Source organism: Botryllus schlosseri, chromosome 7, assembly GCF_051294905.1.
Source record: "Botryllus schlosseri isolate E-star chromosome 7, Bs_hap1, whole genome shotgun sequence".
NCBI lineage: Eukaryota > Metazoa > Chordata > Ascidiacea > Stolidobranchia > Styelidae > Botryllus > Botryllus schlosseri.
In genome coordinates this window covers 6631606-6655297 of record NC_137242.1, presented here as the reverse complement: position 1 = coordinate 6655297, position 23692 = coordinate 6631606, and the positions used below count along the sequence as shown (strand labels likewise).

Below are 23692 nucleotides of genomic sequence, written 5' to 3'. Positions count from 1 at the left end.
CTGGATAACATACATGTTGATTGTTGAAGTATAAAAGCAAGTGTAGTAATGCCTTTAACTTCCGGAAAATATAACGAAAATTGGATACCTGTTGGTATGCATCAATATGAATCAAACTCGTCACCTTTCGCATAGCTCAAACTGCACCTTTTTACAATCCATGTGAACGAATTAGGATCGTTTTCACAACTACTTACTTACTTGAGTACTTTTAAAGTCAGTGAATTCTACTTCTACTTCAAGTAGTTTTACGTTGCTTATGGAAGAAGTACTTCTACTTGTACTTGAGTAGATATTTTCGTCGCTACTTCTACTTCTACTTGAGTAGCTTTCTTGACTACTTTGACCACCTCTGCATATAATCTCGAAGATTTAACTGTAAAAACTAACATAAAAAGCGATTTGTTCAAAACATGTGTTTGTAAGCATGTTTCAAGCGTAGATTATACGCACAGATATGCACCTAATATACACAAACCTTAACACTGGTCAATTGTTAGCTGGATTGATGTTCACGGTCGTCACAATGCCCGCCTAAATACAAATATTATCCTTCACTTCGAAACCCATGAATTATAAATGACGTTTAACATGCTAATGTGTAACATGCTTTTATTTATGTCATTTATTTGATAGCCGAGTAAATATTCCCGGATTCCATTCAACCGGATGAGAAAACACTCATTCCTGCCCGATGTAAGTGTATGCTTATTATTTCCGGTACATCAGTGAGTGCGCAGGGTGATCTGCATATTAATGTAATCAATGAGAGTGGTGCGAATATTTTTACGAGTTTCGTGGCGTGTTTGCCATAAGTTGTGCTTGCCAATGAAGTACGCACAGTGTTGAGCAGTCTGCGATACCTATTACACTGATGATCCGGAGTTTTTTACCTTGGAAAGAATTATTCGCGTAGAAATAGATACGCAATGGGTATCAATATATTATTCTGGGTAGGCCTACATACCGGAATTTAAGATTCTGTAGTGTAAGAGCATGTAGAGATGGACAGGGCCAGTTTTTCGTACGTTATCACGAAAAGAATCTGGCGTATTTTCATTTCGGAAGCTGGTCTCAGATCACATCAAAAAAGTGACAGAAGATCTTTCGTATCCGGATGTTGAAACGAGAGGTGGGGAGAGAATTGAAATCGAATCAACAGTCCAGATACAGCGAGCCACATCCGAATCTCAGAAAAATCGTGATCATTACACATGTATGGTTCATGTGACTTCATAGGTAGTGTTTATACTCATGCACTTAACTATAATGCTTGCGATTTTGACCCTTGGCTATATATCCCTTCGTTAGAACCAGACTGACAAAGGGTATGTTATGTTGTCCAAGGATTCCGATTAGAATACCACATGGATCATATAGCAAGTTGCGGTCAGCAGTCAAGTAGGCCCCACTATTCGGACTATATTCGAGTAGGTTTTAGCAATTGCACTACACTCAAGTGGTAAATTTTATAAGTAGGCTATACTTCCACTTCTAAGTGACGGTTTTCAAGATAAAACTACCTACTTGTTACACTTTTAATATTGAAGACAATAGTTTGGGGCATGTTGTTGTTTTGGCTGATGAGTATGATTTGATTGGCCATTTTAACTCAATGGTTTTGTTCACCATTTTCGCGATTGTTGTTCATGCATTCGATTATTGCATTCGTTGATAGAGTAAAATTTATGACATCCTTGAAGAGCCGTGGGTCTGTCAAGGACTTTGAATTTCATTGGTACTTTGAGGTGCGAGCGATGTTCCCTCTAATTTTTGACGAGTCTGCGCGCACTCACCAACTCACTACGAGGTCCGATGGACAACAGTGCGTAACGACTAAAACAAGGTCATCACTTTGGATTCTGTTGAGATGTGCTCTTAAATCCACAATGCCTGGTGTGTAGGCGGAATAGAATTGACTGGCTTTCTTCGGCATTTCGGTGAGGCTAACAGTTGAATAAACATCGGTAACAAACTTTTTGAAATGTTCTGCATCTTCCGACCCTGCAAATCTCGAGTTCCACTTCTCATACATATGTGTTCGTATGATTTTAATGATATCCTTCGAAGTCAGGCTTGGCTCGTGTTCTTGTAAAACAGGCGAGTCGGCTTCCGCTTTCGCTTTGAGATCCTGCTTTCTCGTTCCCGTGAATTCCGCAATGTCCAGGAATCCATCCCCCTACGACACCGATTGCTGTTCCTTTCAATGCGTGGATGCCTTGCAGAATCTTGCCGATAAGGTGATGGGACTTCACTTCCATTTCCTGAATCGCTCGAAGGGCACTCAAGCAGTCGAAAAGTAATGGAATCTCCTGATGCGCATTTCCATTCACCCACTTTGGGAGATGTGTTTGTCGCTGTTTGGCATAAAAGTTTTTCAACAACTGTCATTTTGCGTAAAGTCGCCGAGAGGCACCTTGTAAGTAATATAGTGGAAACCTCCAATTAAATGCTGGAAGTATGCGACCCGCGGTAGCGACTTTTTCGCATTACTTACTCGAGTAGGCCTTCTTCTCAGACCTTTGTTATCTACTTCCATTGGAAGTAGTTTTAACGTGTCTTGTAAGTTGCCACTCCTTATTATACTTGAATAGAAATTAATCACGTTACTTCTACTTGAGTGCCAAAGCTGACTACTTTCATTACCTCTGCGGCTGTCCCACACTTCAATGGGAAATGTAGCCGTCAATATCAAGCTAAAAGTTAAAATGTATATGTCACATCACGTATACAAACATAAACAAGCGGCTTCAACATTTCACGGGCGGTATGTCTAACAATGTTTGTTCGACAGGGCGTCGCGCTTAACGGCTATTGACACGCGACGCAAAGTCACGCAAAAGGGCTTGACGCATTGACGCAATAGACAACGGACGAATGTCTATCAAAGGGCGCGGCAATCACTCCGTACCGATTGCGAGTTTTCCGAGATCACGTTAGACAGCAAAGCAAGAGTATCCCATTGTTTCGCTGTTGACACAGAGTTTTTGTACCTATTGTAAGGCTAGTTTTTCAAGACGTGAAAATGTGGGCCATCGGCAATTTGATTGGGAACGTCATGAACGCAGGAGTAGCCAACACGGTCCCGCTGAAGCTGGGCAGGTTTCGATCCGCTTCTGCGGAAGGCGGCGATCCACAGACCGCGAAAAACTTGATCTTGTTGGTCGAACTGCAAAACGGACAGGGGACATTCTTTGAGGTTGTATGACTGTGCGAATCCTTCTATTACTCGGATTTCGAATCCTGTGTATCATTCCGTCGACAGATCGGACGCTCGAGTTGCATAAAGGTGGAAAACAACGAACACGATATCGACAAGTCGCTTCAGATACCGTATCACTTCACGGACGTGCAAAAGCTGAAATTCGTGGCTTATTTCATCGGGGACGAAGAGGACGCGGAGCCCAAGGAGGCGGGAACTGCGATTGTGTCGCTGGGGGTTGTGAGTCGAATCTTCATCTGCCTATTATACGTATCAGCAGATGTGGTCAATGTAGTGGGCGCTGATACTCAAACAGATGTAGAAGTAACGCCATAAGTTCTTATTTAAATACAAGTATGAATAGTACCATCAATATTATCATATTGCCAAATTTGTTCCACTCCAAGCTTTTCGACTGACTCTCATCAGGAGCGAACGTCAGTAAATGAGGTAAACCAAACTATAACTATAGAAATAATTTTACCGTTATGACATAATAATAACGAGTACACAGCGTCGCGAACGGCAATAAGCGGACAAAACCTTATTGATTACGTCGAAAAAGTTGGCGAATTTTAGTAAGCCTACTGAACACAGCTGGATACCAGTGTGGGATTCTGAAGATTTTTTTATCGACAAAAATTTACAGTATTCGCCATACAACATCCCCTGTCTAATATGTCAATGTCGTAACCTGGGATATAATAGTGATTGAAAAGCTCCATCTGTGGGGTATTGACGATTTGGAATCAACCAGACGTAATTAAATCTGCCTTGAGTCCACGGCCATTTATGTCCTCTACTCAGAATTAATTTCGGTGACATCATTATCTTACTTTCTTATTACGGATATATACATTATTTTAAATTCAGAATGAATCATGCACTCGTCTTGTATGACTGGTATACTTGTACATGTGCATGTGCAAATGTGTAGGCAGAGCATTTGACTCTTGCTTGCTCCTGTTTCGGTCCTTGGTACATAAGGCACATAGCCCTAAAACATCCAAGGTCTGACATTTAATGTTGAGAAAAGATTAATGTGAGATTGATCTTTTTGCAGATTGCTTCAACTCGAAGCATTGAAGTGGAATTCTCTAACAATGTGGGAAAACTGCAGGTGAGTTTTGGGAATTAATGATGGTTGCGTTTGTGGACGGATTTGCTGATGACTGATCACTAGTTAACGTTAAAAACATGAAGAATCTCTACAATATAGCTACACACACCCACTTGCAGGTCGAGACGGAGCCTATAGATGACTACAGATCGGTAACAATGAGCGTCAGTGCGGAGAAGCTAGAAAAGAAAGACTTGTTTGGTAAAACGGATCCGTATCTGGAGATCTCGCGTAAAGAATCCGATGGATCGTGGGCTGTCATCCATAGAACGGAAGTAAGGAATTTGCGGTAATTGAAGAAAACAAATAAACCATCATTGACACGCAATGTTGGTACAACCCACGGGGCAGCGTCTGCAGCCTATTTATGCATACTCTGTCACGTATAGGCCTATATATAGCCTACTATTATATCGCAGCAGATGCAGGACCGAAACAGCACTTCGTCAGCAACCCCAAAAAACGTTGGTCTTGAGCCTCCCTTAGGATGGTAAACCAAACATCTGGGGGTCTTCGAACCCCAGACCCCGCATATCGCAATACGTTTTTACCGCTACTTGTAAGCGACATTTGTTGCATGTCCTGTTTAGTAAGTCAGCTTATGTCGCTCAAAACGCGCCAGGCGCGAAAATTTTATTTAATTCACGATTAAAACGGTAATTATGATCAGGAATTCCATATATATATATTGCTATCAATTTTTTATCCTCTCTCTGCTCACGAAATCAGATTTACCGGTAGGAATGAGTGAGATGTTTTGGAAAATTTAGGACCCGTGAATAATATTTAAACATATTCGGGTTGACCCGTTGGTATAACGACTTCGTTACGTGATGTTATATCGTCACCTCCTGTCTGCCATCATTGATAATCATCCATAATCGTTGGGTTATATTTTTCATCTGAACAAGTCACAAACAATGTACAATGCGATGTAATGAACAGATAGGAGGATATCGAACGACACGCAGTTCCGATCCTTTTAGACTGACATCCACCTCGGCCTGGAGTGCCCGATGTAACAGTTCTTTTTCGATGTTGGTCTTTTTTGAAACCACGGCCCTTTCTAGTTCTTTCCATTCTTTGTGAGTGCTTTCTTTCGTCGGGTCTTTGTCTGAGCTCTTTTGTCGCCTTAAGAACGGCGGCGGCGGAGGAAGAGGAGCCCAGATAAACCTCCGACGAGAGTCGAACCGGGACCATCCGATTCGTTGGCGCTTATCGTCACCACTACGATATCTCCCTCGCAAATGTCATAATGTCAAATGAAATATCAAAAAATATTTATTTCGCCCAAACGTACTAAATTGAAACACGCTCGCGATTTCAAATTGGTGCTTATATTCTTCTCTTGAAAATAATTTCTCCTCGCGGGATGGCATTTGCCTTGTGCCGTTCAGATTGCCAGGATAGGAACATTCAGCGCTAGCCATTTAGGCGCCTATGGATGATTAAACATACATGTTGTATATATATATCAAGTTTTCGGTCAGCATAAGGGCAGTCATTTTCGGTCAAGTTTTTCTCGCGGCCGATCGTTATGGCACACTTCTCGAAGTCGCATGTGACATGGCCCGAAACTTCATATGTCTTGGTGTGTCGTGGCGCGGTAGTGGCCGAAGTGTTCATTTCTCTAAATCATGCGGATGTTTTCTTGGCGGAAGGCAGGGATATATTAGGCTTACCATGTTTTTGAAATCTAAAAGAGGACACTTTTTCAGAAATTGCAGACTTGCAAAACCGGAGAAGAATTCTCAAAAACCTGTGAATTTTTCCCAACTTTGTGATCGGTTGACTAAAAAAAAGGTCATCTTTTCGCTAAAAGCTAAAATCACCGTTTTTCACTCCGAAATACCCGCATGAGCTTCACTTCTGTGCTAATTGGCGGCATATCACTCGCAATTTGCTCTAAATCTCACCTAAATTTTCAAAAAAGAAGACAAAATCTCAAAAAAGAGGACAAAAGGGCGTCCTCCGAGGACACTTTCAAAAAAGTCAAAAAAGAGGACAAATCCTCTTAAAAGAGGACGTATGGAGGAGTTCTATATATCCCTGGCGGAAGGGTACTCAATAACCCAGATATTTGGAATCATTAAATTCCGCACAGCGGGAAAAAAAAGTTGAAGAAGTTGCATAAATTTTCAAAAAAGTACTCTATAATTTATGCTATTTCCCCTTCCAGCTCGGGCCACCCAACTGGGGGTTATGGGGTGCGGCAGTTACGGTCCTGAGTAGATGTCATTCCACCTTAGTCATGCTGATCACCAATATGGCAATCACGTGTAAGACCTCTAAGTTAAGATTGCCTATCGCTTGGTGCTCGTTAAAGGTTCTACCGAATCGCTCAACCCGTTGTTTCTGTAGACGAAAGCTTTAGTATAAGTTAGTATTCATGGTGTTGTCGACGACTGTGGTCATTTACACCAGGCCAATTTTCTTCAATTGTTTCTGTAACTGCCGACCTGTAGCACGGCCTACTTTTAGGCTTTTTATAAGACACCGCTTACACGGATATGGCGAGTGTAAGTAAATAAAAAGTATTGGATGTCAACTTCAAGTCCCGAAAGGAGGCGAAACAGTGGTAGATGCGAGTGATATCTCCCACGAAATAATACAGCCTTTACAGCCTTTACATGGCTTTTTGAAATTGGGACCTGTTGCACCTGGGTGCTGGTGGAAAAGGGGTTGGGTTAACTGGTTAACAACAAAGTCTCGGCACATCGATTCCTTCTTGAACCTTCCGACGATAAACTGCGTATTGTAGGTAAATTCAAACAGAGGGTAGACCTTGATCAAATCGCCGGAATTAGTTTTGAAATGTCCTGTGCAAACTGTCATAAAACGTACGAAAGGAAACGCCTCGATGACAAATACGTTTCATTCGTAATTCCGTCACAATTGGTATGTTCAAAGCAAACTATTTGATTGTGTCCTACCCGATTTGGTTTCCAAATATAACTTATAAATTATAGCAAAATATTCCTCAGTCTTATTAATATAAAACACCGGGCACGGAGTCCTTGGCACGCCTCTCAAGATGAATTGAAAGCCAGAAATTTCTTTGCAGCACCTCAAAGATACACAGAGCCCTCAATGGAAGGAGTTCATATTACCTTACAATTTGCTGTGCGGCAATGACGCTGAAGTTGATATCAAAGTAAGTGGGTGTGTGCGACTAACGCTTGAAGGTGTGCGTGTATTACGTGACGAGATATTGCTTAAACTCCCCACTTAACATATAGAGATTTGATATATGGCACAGAATAGGTACAAATAGGCCTACCAAGGCAAATATTGGCATGGCAGTCGATAATTTTCTACTATTATGTGAATGCTATACACATCGTTATGTAATAGGCCTATGGTTACATTTGTATGTACTTTTATGCATTTCCATAACTACAATAATGCATATCATCCGCTCATCGTATGCATTATGCACAGGTCGTGAATATGCTATATACCATCTGTCGGTAAATATGCCACAAAAATATCAAAGACAAAAATATATAACTTCATCTCCTATGAGCAATTGTGGTGAAATTAGTCGTTGTTGGTACTCATGTAAGGATTACAAAGAGAAGTAACATCGTACATCTCCAGTCGATTACAAGTCGACGTACAGTATAAAGTAGGCCTACCGATGAGCAGTCAAGTATAAGTAGTTTGCAGAAGTATAAGGACAAAGTGTCGCAGACGTATGGTAATCAATCGTCGACAGTTTTCAAAGCCCCCACCGTTTGCGTAAAATTGCATGATGTATCTTCGCGACTAACACATAATTGCAATTTCGCTTATAAAGGAATGCAAAATACCTTGAAACAATCTTTTACTTTACAAAATCCGAAGTCAAAAACGAAGCTGTTTTGCCTAAACGACTGTTAATTAGAAGCGTAACTGGTCTAAAAACATAGCGAATAAGTAGTGCAAGTATAGTCAAAGCCTAATTGATCGCCCGAACAATTAAAAGAATAATTCGTTCCTGACAACCTCACTAATAGTGTGTTAATAATAATAAATTAATACTCTCGATCACTTCTAATTTACCACTGGTCGATTTACTACGACGGTCATTGTCTTGCAGTTTGCCTGTTACGATTACAACAGAAGCGGCAGCGACTTCGTGGGCGAAGCCTTCATTTCTCCTTCACAAATGATGAAAATCAGCTCCTCGCAGAGTTTTGTGTTGACGAACTCCAAAAAGAAGCACAAAAAGAAGGGTCTCGGCAGGCTTGTCATCAGAAAGTGCAAGGTAGCCTACTTCTGTGAAGCGCCTTTTCAATAACTAATGGAAGATTATCGGCTATCGCCAATGTAATCGTTTCCATTTAGATTAAAAAAGAACCATCATTTATCAGCTACTTGCTCGGGGGATGCAATATTTACCTTACAGTAAGTGATTCTTATCGAACATGTTAGTTGTTCGTTCCGTTGTCATGAGTATTAACTTTCATAGCCAGTAGTCATCTTTCATGCTGTTTCAATTTGGTCAAAGCAATCAAGTAGCCTGTACACGTAGTGTGCAATGTACATTGTACAACTGTACAAGTGTACAATGTATAGTGTATACATCTGCTACACATAGATAGTTCGGCAGCTGTCGGATAAGCAATGAGCTATTGATAGTGTGTCTTGGTAATACGCTATACCTGGCTGTTTGTTAATTTATTTGCCTTCCATTTTATGATCCTGGGTAAGTGGTTAGGCCTCTATATTTTTATCCAATTCATTTTTCATTATCAATACCAGGTATGTTTACTTACAGACTGCTATTGATTTTACCGCATCTAATGGAAACCCACAGGAGAACACCTCGCTCCATTATACTGGAAGTACCAATCCGAATGGATATGTTGTCACATTGCGAGCGGTAGGATCAGTGCTTCAGGAGTACACCGGGTAAATATTTACGACACAAATAGGCCTACGCCCTCTTGCTTGACTATAGGGCTGCATTGTGCGGTTGATGCTTCAACTGAATTCGCCCAGTGGAACCAAATATTGATGCAGTATAATTTTACATTCAGAGACAAGCAAATAGCTGCTTACGGTTACGGCGCCAAAATTCCGCCTGACAACAACGTATCCTACGATTTCCATCTCAATTTGGAAGCTGACAGTCCTATGTGTAACGGTGAGTGCAAATGACAAACGAATACGTAGCCTCGCAGCAATTAATCCTTTCCACATCCCCAGTGGTTGTCAAATCTTCGAACCACCAGTCGAATGCGTGCCCGTTGCTTGTGGGTAAATATAATATTACCATAGGACGCAGTGGTCGGGAACATATGGCTCGCGAGCCAGATATGGCTCTTTTGGGTATAGGCCTACGATATGGCTCTTTGCCAAATATTTTGTTTTTACTGAATTGATCAATATGGCAGCGACTTGTTGGTAAATTTTCATCACGGCCAGAATAATTATTCTCGTGACAGTATAAACATGTGTCAGAGAGGTGAAGACAGTGTCGTTTTCAGGTTTAGCGGCTCGGACCCCCTCGTTTCAAAAATATTAAATTTAAGTTACTGTCACGACTGCGGCCAATATCTCTCGCGAATTCTATTTATCCGACTCGAAATCTTGAATTGTGCGATACGTTGATTAATTAAAGAGCATAGCAGACATGGCGGCGCCCATTTCGAAACGCAGTTATCAAATGCGATTGTCTTCCTGATCTACCGCGCGAAATGAACCGTTGTGGATGTGACAATTACAAACTCGAATTACAAACAGCGTCACAGCTATCCATGTTGCTGATTATGGTACGTATAGCTCTGTGTAGTACCGGCGATCAAATGTAGGCGTGTAGCGCAACATTATGTTACCGCCGAATACTTTTAGAATTGAGAAGTCGATAAGTATTAATATTTTCGGAATCAGTGTGACAGTCACATTCGATTTATATCTGTTATAATAAATTCTAAGCTACTTAAGATGAGTTGCGTTATCAATGGTGAGGCTTGGCCCGTCTGCTCTCTATACCTCTCGTTTCTATCTTTATTTTCGAACAGTAAATACCAGTTTTACGGACAAAAACATTGCGCACACGAGGAATGCCATGTATAGTGAGTTCGAATTAGTGCTACCATGACGTTACGAATTTTCAATTGTGCCGTAACAGTTGAATGTCATGTATGACTCTTTGAGAGTTGAGATGGACAAAATAGAGCCAATATGGCTCTTCGGACAAAAAAGGGTCCCGACCACTGCAGGGCCTAGGTCCTCTATTTAGCTACCAACGTTTCACGAGGTCGCGAATTGATTAGGCGATTGATAGTCGTGGACTGTTGCCGTTATGGAAACTCACACACCACCTTGAAAATGTATACCCGCATCATATATGTAATCTTTGTTCCTAATGAATGAAACATTATTTGAAACTATATACACTATACAGCTTATATGAAATGAAAACCTTCGGTAGTGACTTGCGGTGATTGCAATTCTCGACATTATACGAATCACTCCTATTTTAGGTTTGGAGCAACTTATTCAAACCTATTGCAAGACACTCCAAACAGTCAAGTTATGGGGTCCTACCAATTTTTCCCCTATTATCAACCGAGTCATTGATGCCACGGGGAAAGATGAAATGGTATGACATGTCGATTCATTTATACTGTTATTTTTATATTCATGTAGGCCTATGTACCGTATAACGTGCACGATTTCCTTTTGAACTCTCCGGAAGCTGATTCAGATTAAACAAAAGATATATGCTATTTATTTATCAAATTCGAATCCGGATTCAGTAATGATAAGTATATTGTGTATTCAAATAGGGCAGGGGTGTCAAACATACGGCCCGCCAGATCATTTCATCCGGCCCGTTAAGCAATTCTGAGTAGATTGAAAAAATGCGTGTATTATCCAGCACATTTCTTACAAATGTAGAGATTTTTAGTAAGGAATATCTCCATAGTCCGTCAAGACAGCACATGCCAAGCATGTTTATGTAGGCGACATTATAACCGCCCCCTGCGGTGTTATGGTTTCTTGTCGCCATTATGAACAGGTCGCAGACATTGACACCCAATTCCGAGAAGGCAAGAAAGTGCGAATTCATTTCACTGAACAAAACTAGTTATTCACAGAAGAGATGCGAAACCGATATATGCAGGTTATATGGAATATATGATAGATCCAGCCTCGAGACGAGAGAACCCCGAATTGCGATATAATAATATGAAGCAAAATCCAACGTTCGCGTTTACACTTAAATCATTTGCATTCCTCACAACGCATTCGCAGGGGTGATGCCAATATATTACTAAAACGAAGTGAGCATAGAAATAGCCAACTGATGTGATCGTTCGAGCCACTGTTTTGTCAGTTTATAACTGTATTCAGCCGCGCAATCATTGTATTATTGCTAATCCCACTGGTTGCGAACAAAGTTGCAGCTAGAATAGAGCCCCTATGGTCCGCAATATAATATAATATGCTATTATTGTGTTTGTAGGCTGGTTAATGAAGTATTCAAATAAAAAACAAGAACGGGTATTTTGAGGTATTTGAGGATTGAGGCATTTTGGTGCTGCCCGTGAGCGATCTGAAGTGTTGAATCCGGCCCGCGACGTCAGTTGAGTTTGACACCCCTGAAATAGGGTGATAACTAGTAACTCTTTCGAGGTTGTGTGGAAGTTTAGGATCATTCGACATTTATGTTAATCCTGTTTAACAATAACCTTGAATCTGGAACAGATATGAATAAGAATGAAATCTTTTTTCAATCCAAGTCAAAAATTTACATTCATCTGGGATTGTTAGCCTATTGGATGCTGGTTATTAATCAGCCATACTGTTACAGGGATACCAAGTTCTTCTCATTCTCACCGACGGCGTCATTACCGACATGGAGGAGACGAAAGACTCGTTGGTTCGAGCGTCGAAACTGCCGATATCCATAATTATAGTCGGCGTGGGTAACGCCGATTTTGTAGCTATGGAATTTTTGAATAAGGGCGCGAAGGGAATCAAATCCACCAACGGGGACAATGCGGTTCGCGACATAGCGAAGTTCGTAACATACAGAAAAGCTGACCTGGTAAATCTAACTCTATAAATTTTTTGGGCATGCATGTTTATTACTAGAACGTTGACATGATTACTAGCTCACCAGAGTGGAATTTGTGATACGCCTAACTGTAGCGTCCCTGACATCGCCTACTAAGACTTGAAGGAAGGTTGCTGTACTATCGGTCCAAGATTGCGTGTCTTGGCGATTTCTACCAGCAAGAGCTATAGTCCATATACGGTTTTATTATAAGCACATAACGTAATACCTATAGTGATTGACACAAACCATACACTAAACCAAACGACCTACAAAATCCATACCGTATGTAGGGTACACAGGACATACAATAACATCCATATGCACAATTGCACAATACACATAACATAACATAGTTGGGTTATATTTTTATCTGAACAAGTCACACACAATGTACAATGCGATAAGACACAATGCGATGTCATGAACAGATAGGGGGATGTAGAACGACACGCATCAGTAGCGATCCTTTACTCTAACATCCACCTCGGCCTAGAGTGCCCGATGTCACAGTTCTTTTTCGATGTTGATCTCTTTGAAGCCGCGGCCCTTTCTACTAGTTCTTTCCCATTCACTGTAAGTGCTTTCGTTCGTCGGGTCTTTTTCTGGGCTTTTTTGTCGCCGTAAGAACGGCAACGGCAGGGCAAGAGGAGCCCAGATAAACCTCCGACGGGAATCGAACGCGGTTCGCCTGCGTGCTGGGCACTATCTCCCCCGCATCTCCCCTGCATACACATAGACATACATACTCCACATGCACATGCATACATACATGCACATGCACATACACATACACATACACATACACATACACATACATGCACACATACTAGCAGCTTCCAACCAGGCATCATCACGGCCAGGAGTGCCTAAGCCCAAATATTGTCAGTGGCCTGTTCCTTGCAACAATCAACTTGTACAATGTACAATTGTACATCGATACTCATGACTACAAATATTAGAGACCATACGCCCTCTTTTAAGAGGATCTGTCCTCTTTTTTTTACTTTTTTGAAAGTGTCCTCGGAGGACGCGGCCAAATGTCCTCTCTTTTTAGAATTTGTCTTATTTTCTGAAAATATAAGTTAAATTTATGTTAAAATTCGACTGAGATATAGAAAATCAGTACTCAAGGGAGTTGACCTTTTTTTAGTCAACCAACTACAAACTCTGAATAAATTTACCAATTTTTCCGGATTTTACTCCCGTATTGTGAGTCTGAAGATTTTGACAAAAGTGTCTTTTCAGATTCCTAGAATATGGTAACCCTAAATAACTGCCTGATTTACGTTAACTTCATCTTCAACCCCGATAGACACGCGCACAGAGCCAACCCCATATTATGATAGGTGTAATTAGATCGAGACTGATTTATCGGTATTGTATCGGTATCGGCTGTTCGAGGTAAAAAATATCGGAAATTTTTGTGACGGCAGAACATTGTAGTACGGAATCAGATTATATGTGACTGCCACTGGCGTGGATTGGGAATGTTGATATAATTCTTATAGGTTTCGCGAATCCAGGCGCAGCCTTACTATAGTGTAAGCTACTATGACCATTTTCCAATTATGGCAATGGATGTAAAATGTTCAAATAAATGATCTGAAGTTTTGGAGCATTAAGCTAGATTCCATATCTTTTGAATATGGGCTCAATACATCGGGTTTATCCTGGAAAGCGCTGGTAATCAGTTTTATCGCTATCGGCTCAAACCTACAATATCGGTCAAGCTCTATTTCTAATGCCTACCTCGTACTTGTTCCACAGTCGTCGTTGGAAGGGCTGGGAAAAAGCCTTCTCGAGCACATACCGGTTCAGGTTGTGGATTACTTCACTTCCAACGAAATCGAACCGTCCGGTTCCACCACTCCTGGAAATGAACGGAAAATTCCCAATTCGTCTGATAACGGCGCTGCGCAAAAGACCAACGGCGTTACCAGCCCCAGGTGCAAAAGCAAAGCACCGGAACCCCCGAGCGAAACGAACAATTCGAACGGCAAGACCTCGGATGAACCAGACGTTAAAGAGATCGGGGGAGCTGCTGAAATATCGGCACTGTAAACTGATAGGGCCGTTACTAATAGCCTATGCACACAATACTGCCACAAGTTTCTTCTTGAAATGACTGCAGGTAAACAAATTTGAGAGAACAAGTGGAGGGTACGATTAGTACGGTCAGGCCTGATGTCCCGCGCCGTGTCCGAGTGCTCGCGAGAGTGTTGTGTTGTTTTACTGTATCATGCATTTCCCTGACTCCATTTTCTAATCGAAATCAAAGCGATGGCAAATAAATGAGAATATTGCAATCGAACAATCGTTTGTCATCAAACGTTACATGATATGGAAATGATTATGTCAGAAATTGATACTTAAATAAGGCCATAACAGCCATATATTCTTAGTACATTCGCAAAATCAACTTCTGCATGTCGAAACATGTTTAGTTTTCATTCTGTGTAAAATTTCCGTCGATAAAGCAAATGATTTAATTCAAAGTTGCGTTTACTCCTGCACTTTTCTTGCATTCTCTTACAGTCTTACTTAATACTTTTTTATGGCGACGCGTTTCATTTTAAATGGGAAATATACATATAATTATGTGCCGCTTATAAATCGAAAATATATGCTATACGATGCCACTTGTCTTTGCGTTACTTGCTGATCAAGAATGCGCATCTGCACTGTGCAGCAAGTGCAGGATACAACAGCGTACGAGAAACCTACCGCATTTGACGTTATTTTGGTTTAAATTAAGGGGCACTGCGCTCTAAAAATGATGTGGTCTCAAATTTAAGGGCAAAACGAAAAATCATCGGCTGCAGCCATTTTCTTCAGAACGCGACCGTAATGGAGCTGCAATTTATTAAAATTTCCGCAGGACCTTCGCGCACCAGCTCCAAAGTCCCTACTATCTTAGGGTTACCATATTTTTGTTTCACAAATTCCGGACGGTCCTTAGCGCCCACTAGCGGATTTCAAAATGAGGTGTGAGCATACCGTCGTCAATATGACGTCACACCCGCAAAGCTTTGTCTATCGACTAGAGGTGGTCAAGGAGCGTAATTGTACATTGGTAAGTCATGTTCATGTCACACCGATAAGGTAATGCCGGTGCGCACTGCACCACTGAGCTATATAAAAACACCGCACATCCGCTGGTTCCTAAACTTTTATGGTCGTGACTCCATTTCCAATTTTAAGATGTTCCGTGGCCCAGCGCAAAATTTCATGAGCTGACTACTAATTAAATGTCGGCACATTTGCCCAGACTTTCTCACGGCCGATTTTAGAAGCTGATTACGTTCAACACATTCGCGAACCCCAAAATAAAGGCAAAGTACCCCCAGGTTTAGAACCACTATCTTTGAATAAGCATCCAAACGAACTAAACCGGCTATGAATATACCGTTGTATTGTAATTGCGATTACAATAGACTTATTTTTGTAAATGAATGTTCTTTTTTTAAATTTTGGTCGCAGTTTTTGCGAGGGTGGTAGTCCCCATGTTAAAACCAATATATGTGGTACTAAATCGCGCGCAGCGCGAAGAAAAAATTATTGTAGCATATCCGCCCGAAAATAATACTGTTTATGTTGATTTACGAAAAAAATTGTGACCATACTTGAAGCCTTTAAAATTCCGGACATTTAGGCATATTTTAGAAATTCCTCCCGGACGCAGGTTTAGCAGTGAAATTCCGGACATGTCCGGGAAAATCCGGACATATCGCAACCCTATACTATCTGCTACGCATTTTCGCATCGATGGCGTACATGAATGTACGACATAGCCTAAAAAATCAAGTGATACTGTGGGTAAGCGCCAATATATGTGTGTAGAACCCGGAAAAATTGTGAAAAGAGGATTTGAAAATTTTCTGGCATCATTTACGCCACCTGATTTATCAAAAGACGAGGGTTGATTACGATGATTGTGTGAGCAACCAAGAAATTTTATATTGTAGGCCTATAGTATCCCTGACTGTAATACCTTCATAATATAAAATCGGATCTAACCGAAAACTATCATTGTAATGGTTGTTAATATATTCAACTATATTACTCCGGGTGGGGGCGTTGAATCCCCATCGATGATGAGAGCCGGCATTGTTCCGAACAATATTGCATCGGCAAAACAATGCACTAGAGACGTGAATTACATTGAGGATAATCACTCCAAAGTTGGTATTGTTCCCGTCGACCTGGCGTGATACGTCGTACTCCTCTCAATAGCTGGTTGCGTCGTGGCGAGGCATTTTCACACTGGGGTGTGCAAAAACCTCCACCAATACCCATTTATTCAAAATATACCTGGTAAACGTTTCGGCAGTTCTTCGATATAAACTACAAGTCGTGAAGTGTTCCTGATGAATTGCCTATGAACCTTAGAAATATTTACAACGATTATTCGCCAAGATTGATAGCTGGGAGAATTGTACAAAATATATGATTTATGCACTTGCGAGCAACATTTTATGGTATCTTATTCATTGAAGGGTTAGGAAATGATTTTGAAGCCCCCATCATTGTTAAAATTTACAATCCCCACGAACACCAATCAATCAATCAATGGACAGATTGTATTTATATTTACCCAAGACACATACATAATGTACAATGCTATGTACAAAACACACAGTTTGATGTAATGAACAGATGCCTGATGCCTTTGAAGCAGGGGCGGCCAACTTCTGCCGACTTTGGGAAAATGAAGCAGTAGGCCTACTTGGCGGGCTAGATTCCTATCGAGAGATTAGTCGAGTATATATCCACATTCCACATCCACCTATACAAGTAACAAATCGTATTTAATCTTGGCTTCATGTTTAAAGCATTGATACCAAAGCCAGCATTTATTGAATTTATCTACGTAATGTACTTCAACAGTTGTTGATGGCGACAAGACATCGCTGTGGTCGATCAAACAAAGTTGGCAACAAGTTCTTTGAACCTACCTGAGATGAGCGGATTTGAAATTTCTATATCCTAATCCAATCCAAATCCGAACCTCCAAATCAAAATCCAAATCCTAATCCATAACTTTTTCATATTCAAGTCCATGTCCGATCCTAATCCGATTCCGACTGGAAATTGAGAAAAAATACTAATTTATGCAATGAAGGGATTCGAAAATTTTCTTGCACGGCCAACGATTCACTTGATTCAAGATAACTTAGTAACCATAAGTACATTAATAACTGATCTGAATAAAGTTTGTCGCCATTCGCCACACGACATTTCAACCTCCCAGAAAATAGGTAAATCCAATCCAAATCCTAATCCGTACTGAAAAAAATTTCTAATCCAAATCCAATCCAAATCCGATAAAATTTCACAAATCCTGTTTTTTCAAAACCTAATCCATGCTCATCTCTGGAACCTACGGATAGAGATACGTAACACCCACCGTCACGCTTGCTTGCTCAGTATCTGAAAGTGTCTCTGCTCAGCAATATGAAAGCAACATAATTGCTAATCGCATACCTGTCGACCCGAGCTCTCAAAATACTTAAAATTGATCTTATTTTAAAGCTATATATTGTTGCACTGATTCCGACAATATACATTAAAATAGGCTTACCAAATTTTGGAAATCTAAAAAGAGGACACTTTTTCAGAAATTTGAGACTTCCAAAACAGGAGAGGAATTCTCAAAAATCGGTCAATTTTTCCCACTTCGTGATCGGTTGACTAAAAAAAATGGTCAACTTTTCGCTCAGAGCTCAAATCACCGTTTTTCACTCCGAAATATCCGCCGGAGCGTCACTTCTGTGCTAATTTACGGCATATCACTCGCATTTTGCTCTAAATGTGAGATCAATTTTCAAATAAGAGGACAAAAGGGCGTCCTCCGAGCAAACTTTCAAAAAAGAGGACAAATCCTCTTAAAAGAGGACGTATGGTTACCCTACATTAAATTCTGATCAGGGCAATGGAACCCCCACGAAATATACATATAAGTCTGAAAATCGGCATTGTTCTGAACAATCGCAACCACACGAGGGTCATTGTTATGGTCTTGTTAATATCCATGCCACAAACTTCATGGTTGAAAATGTTGACTCGGCAATGTATCGGAACAAAACAAGGTTGACAAACTTGGATTCATTCAGTGACGCATAAAATTTGTCAATGCTTGCAGACTGGAATTTCTCTTTCCAGATAAAACTGTCTGACGTCTGTTCGCATGTTGCCCGCCCCTGCTTTGTTCCGTTTGGATCAGACCTGGGCAAAGTGCGGCCCGCGGGCCAAATGCGGTTTCAAGATTTAAAAGATGTATCATTTTTAACATTGTTTCGAATCATGACGGCAAATAGATTTTTTATTTACCGTCAGTTTCTCATTACCTAACAGCATCAACAACTCTTGAACAACAGCTTTTGAACAACATTTATAAACATAATTAAAATACGCTGAGAATATAGCTAGAATTTTTCACTCGGCCCGCCAACGTATCTTCAACTTCTCATTTGGCTCGCGGAGGAAAATAATTGTCTACCCAAGGTTTAGATAGCTCACTTTTCCCGGTGACTTCACTCGCGAGCGCCACCAGCAGATTAATCTAGCAGACAACATTTAGTACCCTTAATACGGGTATTCAATCAATAGAGAATAATCAACATATTGATATCCTGGAATTTAATCACCATATTAAAATGTATTAAACTGATCTTGAATTTAAGGATAACAAAAGACGCCTTGTGTAACGTACAAATAACAAAAGCAGCACAAAAATATCGCCACCTTTCGACTCCACTGACTAAATGCTGTGCGGTAAATGAAACGGCGAGGCAACTGCGAGAAAGAAGCACCAGAGAAAGCAGGGGGCGTATATTGTTAGTGTATTGATTGTCAATTTTAGTTGTATATTTTTGATTCGAGTCAAGTCATTTTCAACTGAGCACTTAGTCAAGTTCGAGTCCATGTCAGTTAGCAAATGGTCGAGTCCAAGCCATATCAGAACACATTTCGTGATCTATAGTCATGGGGACGCTTATCAATGTGATATGTATCGAAAAACTTACGGAAATAGGTCACAGACGTTTATAGAAGACCTAGCGGAGAATAACTGTAAAATTTGCGCATGTCGGATTATAAAAAAAATTGAAACGAATTGAACAGAAATAGAAAACAGCGCAAAAGCCAAACGTAGGAATTGAATGTTAAACGACTTTTTCCTATTCATCCTATAAGCACCCACTGTTTATATTTGTATATAATAAGCATGTAATGTGACTTTTGAGGGTAACAATTTTTGAAAAATGCCTTGGTTTTCTATCGTTTCATTCGTTTGGGGGACGTTTCCGCTTTCCAGTGTGAATGCGAATTGGAGCAGGAGTCGTGGTGAATTCCTTCAAAAACTTTGTTTTAAGCATTGTTTTTAATAATCAATATAATATCGACACCGTCAATATCTCATTTTTCGATTGTTCATAAGTGCGCTAAATTTCAGCTTTTGCGGCGATTTCATTTAGGGCTCCGGTATCCTGGCCCAGATTCCACAGTCCCGGTATCCTGGACGCCTGTTCTCTTTTCGGTATCAGTGGGACACCGACCGTCGATTAAACATGGTTTCGTTGCATTTTGAGGTGTGGACGCCAGGTATAAGATTACCAATAAAGTAACATAATTGCTCTGGAGGCAGATCTGGGGGCTTGCTTCCTCTGCGGTCCTCTGCAAAAATGCTGCACGCAACCACATCGGATATCAACCAGGAGATTACAAAATACAAGGGATATACGACATTGCTTATTGATCCAAACGCACGTGAGTAATGCTTCATTGGTCAATTAGGCCTAGATTTTTTAATGTTATAGGGAACGCTAGCATAATTTTTCCGTTTCTAATTTTTCAATACTTTTCTCTAACTTTTCTCAAACATATCTCGATTGCGCACCACTAATTTGCTTTTTACTACGCTGCATCTCACCTTGATCCTGGATCCTGATTTATTTTAATCAACTGTTTATGTATATATTTGTTATTGGCTAGGTTCGCCCAAACTTTGGAAAATCTCAAAAATGCTCCGTTGTAATATCTCATTCTATTGATTATTGATAAAACAAATAAGCCTGAATGAAGCTCACAGGAAAGTCGTTAAGATTTTGGGCAAAGCACTTGAAAGTAGCTACAACTTACCACTGACCATAGAATGGCGAAAAGACTAGCAATCACGAAACCACGACTCTTGATTGGCTAACCGGCTATGCCTCAATGATCACGACAGCAGCAGCTTGCTGATTAGGTGTTCAAGGAGTCTGCTATTGGCGCTTGGGTGTGATCTCGATACCGCAGGGTTCGCTAGAGTGGAATGGGACAAGCCATGAAAATCTTTCAAGTGCAGATCGAATATGGTGACTTTCAGAAGAAAATGGCTGTTGTTGAGGCCCAATAATGTTTTCACTCCTCGAACTATATCTTATTGAGTCCAAATCATATTGAGGACACACTGCCCCTTTATACCGATGATACATCCATTACATTTTTTATTGCAGAGGATGAAAGCAAATTGAAAGTCGCTCAGGAAATTAGTGAGCATTTCGAGGTGTGTACCGGGTAGCCTACTATCTGGTTCGACTTCAGGTTTAACCCATATCTCTACAATCTCTTTCAGGACATTGCGCACAGCCCGCAGTATCAAAGCTTTCTCGATCATTGCGTTCCGAGATTTGTAAAGCTCCTTCAAGATGGAGAGCCTAGTTTTGTGTCGGAGAATCCGAGTCAGGTGTGACAACTAGACATAGGGCTGCGCGAAATGGAGTAGGCTACCTGAGTCGAGTATTCTAGTATTGTCACTTATTACGACATAACAATAAAGGATATTGAAGTGTCCAAACACACACTTTTTATGCTACCACAAAGTGAATATTACCAGCTACACATATGTTTGTGAATTATTTCAAGTTTGCTGTCAGTAACTTGTCATTACAATTTGAGGCAGGACCTAGGTTGCTTTCTGCTGCATGTATTGAATGATATGATGCGTCACATCCAAGTTGAAGGTTCCCAAGTATCGAGATCGGGATGACGATTTTTGCTCATTAATTAGTAAGAAAGGTGTATTTTTGATAGTCGAAAATCATTGGCCCTTACTGCTCGACTCAAATCATCAAAATTGATTCTCAAATCTCTATGCCCAGCCTTAACTACAGCAATCGTTGCCAGGCCTATCCATAAATTAGTAATTTTGAGATCTACTTCAGATCTACAGCTGCATTTCCCTGACTTTTTGCTGTAATTTGATTATATTTAATTTTCAGCAACTCCGCAAACTCGTCCTCGACATCTTGCACAGGATCCCTACCAACGATTATCTCCGGCCGCACGTCAAAATGATTTTGGACTTGTGCTTCCAACTTCTGGAGGTAAATGCCCCTTGAAAACGAATGATCCATCAACCATTTTACTGCTTGAAGCGACGTACTTTTGTCATGGTTTGAAAATGATTACTTTTACTTGTGTCTCGATAGCATTTGAGTGTGTTACTGATACTTTACTTGATTGACGACGTCTGGTTATTGGTTTTTTGGCTCATATTTTAGGTCGACAATGAAGAAAACGTTCAAGTTTGCGTGAAGATTTTAATCGAACTTCACAAACAGTTCAGACCGCAAATTTCGCCAGAGGTAAGGGATTTATCGGATTGAGTTATGATGACTGTCAGTGCTGAATTAGCCAATAAAATGCAGTGGTTTGATCACTACTTACCACAAATTCTGTACGTTCCATGCCTTGCGCTGCTATAGGCTAGATATTTTGTACAATGTGATACAGCAAACCGAGGAAGGCTCCTTCGGTTAAAAGTAACTACCGTATGTCACATATTGATAAAGTAGCTCTTTGTGTAAAGTGGCTTATTTTTGATAATCCAAATAATCGAATCCCACTATCTATGTGACATTACAATTGATACTCGAATCGATATTTGCTCAGTTTCTTTGCTCAATAATTTCTACACATTGCCACCATGATCTTATTTTACAGATCCAACACTTCTTGAATCTTGTGAAACGGATTTACGCGGAACTACCGAAAAACATGGTAATCCATTCCTCGCGAGCAGGTGGAACTTTTTGACACTGCAACTTCCAAATATTTTCAGACATGGTTATTCGAAAATCCTACTATTTCCGACGGAAGTTACCCGGACCCTACTCGCATCGGGACTATCACCCAAGTTCACTACAGAGCTGACGCTCGCGGAAATCCTACTGCTGCCGGGACCCAATCCGTAACTGTAAGAGTCTCTTACTAAGAGATTAACTTAAATAGAACAGGAGATATCAAGTAGGCTAGGCTACATTTTGGGATGACCTCTGAGGTATCGCGGCTGCAAACCTTTTGTTGGTATGTAATTCCGTGGAATGTACCATGCAATTTGATATCAACATGCAGTGATAAAAAGCATTTCCTCATTAAATCGCAATTTTAACTACTTTTAGAAGTGATTAATTGATGGAACTGAAAAAAACGTAAATAGATCAATGAATGAATGAAACTTGACTTGAAAGACATGTCAAGTAAACAACTATACTCAATATTGGGCCCTGTGTTGAGCATGCGACCCTGATACCTTTAATATTGGTAAATTTGGCAGTAACTTATTCTGACATTGTGGCACTGGAATGATCCAATCTCTGCAATCACAACAAAAACTGTGGCTTTTGGGATTCTATGGAACATTTGATCTTTATGCCCCACTTCCTGATCTGATGAACCCATAAAAGCCTTGGGATATTTATCTGAAGCGCAGTAGTGTTATATCATTTGAAGGTTTGACAAGCTCAAGCTCGTTATTGCACAGCTGTTATTCTTATATTGACCACAATTCTAAAAACTGGAAGCCATTTGAGAACCCCTGTTATATAATGAATAATGCGGCAAGCTTTTGGCTTATATATGTAAGTCTGATTGCGATACAATAACGACTTGCCTATCCCTCATATCATTTTAGAAAACCTTCCTGCCAAAAGCCTTGAATTCGATGAAAGTCCTGCAAGAAATACCGATTACTGTGGTGCTGATGTATCAGGTAAGAAAAACTGTTGATTGTTTTTAATCATGTGCTGATGACGCAGACAAGAGTTCTTGTTAGATTTGCTGTGTTGTGTTAGTGCAATACCCACCGTGGTGGATTTTCTTGAATACAATCCATCCTTTTGAAAATTGTATTGATTTTATGCGTAGATGGAGAATTATCACTTTTAAATCGATCGATGCAAAATATTCATGTACGAGGCAACTTGAAATTGCTACCCTGTTGTTAGAATGCTTTTTGTGTGATACTACTGGCACACGCTCAGATTCGCTTGCT

The 23692-nt window shown here is 40.5% G+C and overlaps 2 protein-coding genes across 5 annotated transcripts in view; both read left to right on the top strand.

The window, feature by feature from the left end:
* The first annotated feature begins 2664 nt into the window (after positions 1-2664).
* On the top strand, positions 2665-15017 carry LOC145443857 (copine-2-like). The gene is made up of 12 exons (XM_080321819.1): positions 2665-3199; positions 3266-3442; positions 4266-4322; positions 4442-4597; positions 7387-7476; positions 8404-8571; positions 8652-8711; positions 9085-9218; positions 9347-9453; positions 10796-10914; positions 12130-12366; positions 14146-15017. Exons 1-12 carry the CDS (start codon positions 3026-3028, stop codon positions 14437-14439), a joined length of 1773 nt encoding a protein of 590 aa, XP_080177945.1. The 5' UTR covers positions 2665-3025; the 3' UTR covers positions 14440-15017.
* A 4168-nt stretch (positions 15018-19185) lies between these two features.
* The window catches only part of LOC145443562 (transformation/transcription domain-associated protein-like), a 60005-nt gene continuing 55498 nt past the window's right edge, over positions 19186-23692 (top strand). For 3 of the 4 annotated variants that reach the window (XM_080321505.1, XM_080321507.1, XM_080321504.1), the window contains exons 1-8: positions 19187-20145; positions 20874-20923; positions 20993-21103; positions 21639-21743; positions 21921-22004; positions 22363-22419; positions 22481-22615; positions 23333-23410. In XM_080321505.1, the coding sequence (XP_080177631.1) occupies positions 20061-20145; positions 20874-20923; positions 20993-21103; positions 21639-21743; positions 21921-22004; positions 22363-22419; positions 22481-22615; positions 23333-23410 (705 nt within the window). In that variant the 5' untranslated portion in view covers positions 19187-20060. Of the gene's footprint in view, positions 20146-20873; positions 20924-20992; positions 21104-21638; positions 21744-21920; positions 22005-22362; positions 22420-22480; positions 22616-23332; positions 23411-23692 lie in introns of all 4 variants that reach the window. The other variant, XM_080321506.1, reaches the window with a different exon arrangement.

Excerpts from the sequence above, each read along its gene's own strand:
- LOC145443857 (XM_080321819.1), top strand. The coding sequence starts at position 3,026 with ATGTGGGCCATCGGCAATTTGATTGGGAACGTCATGAACGCAGGAGTA. Across the intron at positions 8,572-8,651 it reads TTGTCATCAGAAAGTGCAAG|ATTAAAAAAGAACCATCATT; the intron begins GTAGCCTACTTC and ends GTTTCCATTTAG. Across the intron at positions 10,915-12,129 it reads CCACGGGGAAAGATGAAATG|GGATACCAAGTTCTTCTCAT; the intron begins GTATGACATGTC and ends ATACTGTTACAG.